Genomic DNA, 4588 nt, shown 5'->3' on the forward strand with positions numbered 1-4588 from the left:
AGGGAAGAGCCGTCGTCCTCATATATCTTCACTATCCTTGCATCACAGTCAATTTTTGCTTTCATCATTGTCAACCAGTCCATGCCCAGAATGACGTCGTAGTGAAAGATTTTGGTCACCATCAAGTCCATGTGGGCCACTTTGCATCTCAAATCGATGGGGCAATCATAACATATCTTCGTCGCCTTTGTAAAAGTACCGGCGGCAGCAATGATCTTTACCCCCACGCAGGGGCTAGGGCGTAGCCCCAAATGCTTGACAGTTGCATGAGATATGAGAGAAGCAGTGGACCCGGTGTCCACTAAAAGGAATATGGGAGTACCTTGAATGTGGGTCGTCACCTCAGAGGTCGTAGGAGTAGGGATTGCCGCATCTTGGCCCTCAACCGCTAGGGCATGCACTTGAGCCTGCTGTGGATAATTTGGCCGTTGAATGGGCTGTTGTGGCGGTCTAACCTGAGGTGTTGGTGGACGTCGAAACTGCTGATTTGGCCCCATTATCCGTAGGGGCGGTATCTGCAAGGCCGGCTGCGGGAGCCTAATGTTACGCTGCGGCGGTGTGAAGCCGAGGTCTCTCATCCTCGTAAAACAATAGGGCTCAGAGTGTCCTGTCCTCCTGCAATAAGTACAAATCTGGGCCGGCCGTGTAGAAAGGACCGGTGCGGCGGCTAGTCGGGGTGGTGAGTTAGGACGCGCCCTTTTTCCTATAAAAGAGGAGGACGGTCCTTCCACCCTGATCCGCGGCCCTAACTGTAAACGGTTTCGGGCGACCCGCTCCTCATCCTGTCCGCCCTGATGGACATCTCGACAAGCTTGGCGTATGTCCTGATGTTGACGCAATATATCTTGGAGCGAATACCGCTCCTCAGCCCTGCCGTGAACCGTCTCATCTTGATTGCTTCGTTTGCAATTATTTCGAAAATATAGCGGGAGAGTTCTGTAAAGCGGTTCTCGTATTGGGCCACGCTCATCTCCCCTTGCTGAAGGCGGAGAAATTCATTCTCCCTCTCATGTTGATACTTTTGAGGGAGATACTTTCCATTGAAGTGGGCCTCGAACTCCTCCCACGTCCATACGTGGCCCTCAGGGATGGAGCGGAGAACGCTTTCCCACCACAAGTCTGCCTCCTTCTCGAAGAGGTAGGAAAGAAGCTCAACGCTCTCTGCCTCGGTACAATGGAGAGGCCTAAGTAGTTTGGTGACCCGATTGAGCCAGTACTCCGCTTCCTCGGGGCGGTGGGTGCCTGCGAACGTAGGCGGTCTGTACCGCTGGAACCGCTCAAACAAGTTACTCACGTTGTTTGCGGGTGCGGTTAGACCGGGTGGCGTCGGTTGCGGCACACCCATGTTCTGGGCCATGGCCCCCATCATAGTGGCCATCATCTGCTGCTGTTGCTGCATATTAGTGACCATCATCTGCTGCTGTTGTTGCATGAGAAGCAACATCTGGTCTACTCGATCCATAACCGGCGGCGGAGGAGGTACAGATGCCGCGGCCTGCGGTGGCGGAGCACTCGGGGCCGCCTCTTGGGTAGTGCTACCCGTATTCTGGGATCCATTTCTGCCAAGGGGGCCTTGCGGATCATCAGGGAGGAGGTCCCTCTCAACTAGGCCGCCATGAGGTAGGCGGATGAATCGGCCCTCTGGTCATGGAGGCATCTCCCTCATAGAAAGTTTTTTTTTTGAGTGTTAGTCACGGGAACATCGCGTACACTAAGCATGCCGGACCGATAGTTTGTTATTCATGACTATAACAGTAACACAGACAAGTACATTTCTAGCGAAGAAGACTTCATGACGATCCATACATTAGCATTAATTTCAAAATGCCATTAACATGGCCAGTTACATGCTGCAACATGGATTACACAGATTACTAGTCATGCTAAACGAAAAGAAAGTACAGGCTAGTTAAACAAAAGTCCTAAGCATCCATCAGTACATAAGATTAGATCCAAACAACTTAAATCTGACTACTAATCATCAGTAGCGTCGTGATGCTACTCGTCTGAGTCGGGCGAAAGTGGCAGCGCTTCTTCCCCTTTGCTGCAGCAAATCAAGGCCTTAATAGCCCGATACACCTTCTTATTCCACTTCTCCTGCTTTGCTTGGTTTGCCTCAATCCTTGCTTGGTTCTCCTCGATTGTAGCCATCCTTGTGTCGAGTGCCTCCAAGCGCCCAATTACGTCTGGAGCGGCAAGGGATCCACCGCCAACTCCTTTAGCTCCCCCAGCTTCGCCCTCGCCTTCATCTTCATCATCGCTCTCATCGTCCCCATCACTATCCTCTTCTTCTTCGCCAGCATCCCCATACCGATCGATGCGGGCCTGTCGCTGCTTGGGGCCTATTCCCATCCTATTCAATATGTCATCCCCCAATAGTTGAGTCAGTATCGGGTTTCCATCCGATCCGCCTACTCCATACTGTTGAGCCAACCGACAGACTAGGTGACCAAATGGGAGGCACGCACTCTTCCTCGTAGCTCTCGCGACCCGCACAATCTGGTGGAGCACTATGCTGGGGAGGCACACATCTGCCTCCTGTCCCACCTGATATAGGCACTCTACCATATAGCGAGAGCATTCAGAGCGGTTTAGCAACCTCGGATACACATTTTGGGTGCAGATGCGATGAAACACTCGGTATTCTGGCTTAAGGTTGGTCGAGCTCAAACCGACCTCTTGCTGCCCCCGCTTCCACTGGGCAACCTGCCCACACAAGAAGTGGGTCCGCTCCTTACGGGCTCGACTCGTGTCCAGATCCTTCTCGTCGATCTGCACCTCCCCACGTGGCACTCCTAGTACGCTGGCAACGACCTCCACCCCAATTGAGAATTTCTTACCTCCTATCGCCAGATCGAAACCCAACGGCTCGAATTGAGGGTTTTTTATCTGTAAGTAGAAAACCCTAGCTTGACCTTCATCTGCCTGGGAGTCTCCATAGAACATTGGACCCCATCCCTTCTTCATAAGTTAACCGAGTAGGGCGTACTTATCGAACAGATGCTCCTCCATGGAGGCCTCGAAGGCGACACTGCGTACGCGAAAATTTTCCTTATCCTCAACGGGTGGCCGAGATGTTTGACTCGCGGGAGCCCCTTGAGAGTTGTTCTTACGCTTGGATCGGACTTCCGCTATTTCCTTTCCCTTCGGGCCTTTGCTTGCTCCGCCTCTCTCGGCTCGGCCCCTGCTCGGCGGTTACCGGTCTTTTCTTCCCCATGAGCGAAAGAATCACCGGGATGGAGAAGAAGGCGGCAATGGTAGTTAGAAACGTCATTTCTTCGGTAAGAGGACGGATGATTGTCGTCGGTTTTGTGATGTGAGATGTTGGGAAGTGAGGGAGTGGAGGTGGGTTAGGGGAGTGGAAGTAAAGATGGGAGGAGGATGGCCCTTAAGGGAGTTGGACTTTAAAGGTGTGGTTTGGGGAAAGAAAAAAAAAGTCGGATGTGGGTTTGAAGAAATAATCTTGGAATTAGGTTGAAGGTGTGGGATTTGAGGTGAGTACTATGAGAAATGGAGTGGGGGATTGGGAGTTGAGAAGTGGGTTTTGAAGAAATGGATTTGGAGATGGGTTGAAGGTAGGAGATTTAAAAAGGGTTTTGAAATGAGCCTTATGAGAAATGGAGTTGGAAAATGGGAGTTGAGATGGGTTTTGAAGAAATGGCTAAGAAGGGTGATGACGTGGGTTTGGGGAAATGAGATTTTGAAATGGGGAAGAAGAGAGCAAAAGGAGTGGGGTTTTGGTGAGAGGGTATTGAAAGAAATATGTGTGGGGAGGGAGAATGGGAAAGAGATGAAGGTGGGTTGGAGGTTGAATGGGTGGAGCAAGAAGGAGATGGGTTTGAGAATGGAGTTGGAGATGAAGGAGGGGAGAGTTTTTCTCCCCTTTTTTTTCCTTCAAGGGTTTGGGAGAGATGGAGAGGAAGGAAATGGAAGGAAATGAAGTGGTTGAAGCCTTATTTGCAATGGAAGTGGACCCCACACATGTACATGTGCTAAAAAGGGGAGGGAAATTTTGGATTTGCTTGGGCGTGGCCACCCCGGATCGCTGGACAGTTGGGCATGGCCACGCCGGCGCAATGTGACCCCAGGCTTAGGCAGCGGCGTGGGCAGCAGGCGTGGGCACGCCGGTCGGCGTGGGCAGAGGACAACGGGTGGGCGTGGGCACGCCGGCTCCCTGGACTGCTGGGCACCCTACTTCAGTGGCGCTGTTCTTTGACCTCCCGGCGCCAGTATGGCCTCCCCCGGGACATGCCACATATAAATTTGGGGTAAAACGACCTGAGCTACGCAAAGGGCCTAACCCTTTTGGGAGATTCTTCTCGTTTATAGGCCAAAAACTTATTTTTCTTCCATCCCACTATGTTCGGTAAAATCCCGTTCACCCCTAAGTCCATATTCTAAAATGGGCCGGTACTATCAAATTTAGCCCAAAACTAACTCATTCGTATGTGGATGTTGCCTTCGACCGTCCAATCATTCAGTCTCTAGCTCGTTTCTATTGATGGGTTGAGGTCTGGTATGACTCCTGGACCCATTCTCAAGCGTCGTTACCTCCTCTTGCTACTAAATCCCAATTCCTAGAAAGTCT

The 4588-nt window shown here is 51.6% G+C and overlaps 1 protein-coding gene across 1 annotated transcript; it reads right to left on the minus strand.

Annotated features, from left to right (window-relative positions):
* Nucleotides 1–745: 745 nt before the first annotated feature.
* On the minus strand, nt 746–1462 carry LOC131221976 (uncharacterized). Its single transcript, XM_058217281.1, has one exon. It carries the CDS (start codon nt 1460–1462, stop codon nt 746–748), a length of 717 nt encoding a protein of 238 aa, XP_058073264.1.
* Nucleotides 1463–4588: the final 3126 nt, after the last annotated feature.

This window comes from Magnolia sinica, chromosome 12 (genome assembly GCF_029962835.1).
Source record: "Magnolia sinica isolate HGM2019 chromosome 12, MsV1, whole genome shotgun sequence".
Classification (NCBI taxonomy): Eukaryota; Viridiplantae; Streptophyta; class Magnoliopsida; order Magnoliales; family Magnoliaceae; genus Magnolia; species Magnolia sinica.

Bases quoted from the DNA above. Each gene is read 5' to 3' on its own strand.
- LOC131221976 (XM_058217281.1), bottom strand. From the start codon at position 1,462: ATGGATCGAGTAGACCAGATGTTGCTTCTCATGCAACAACAGCAGCAG.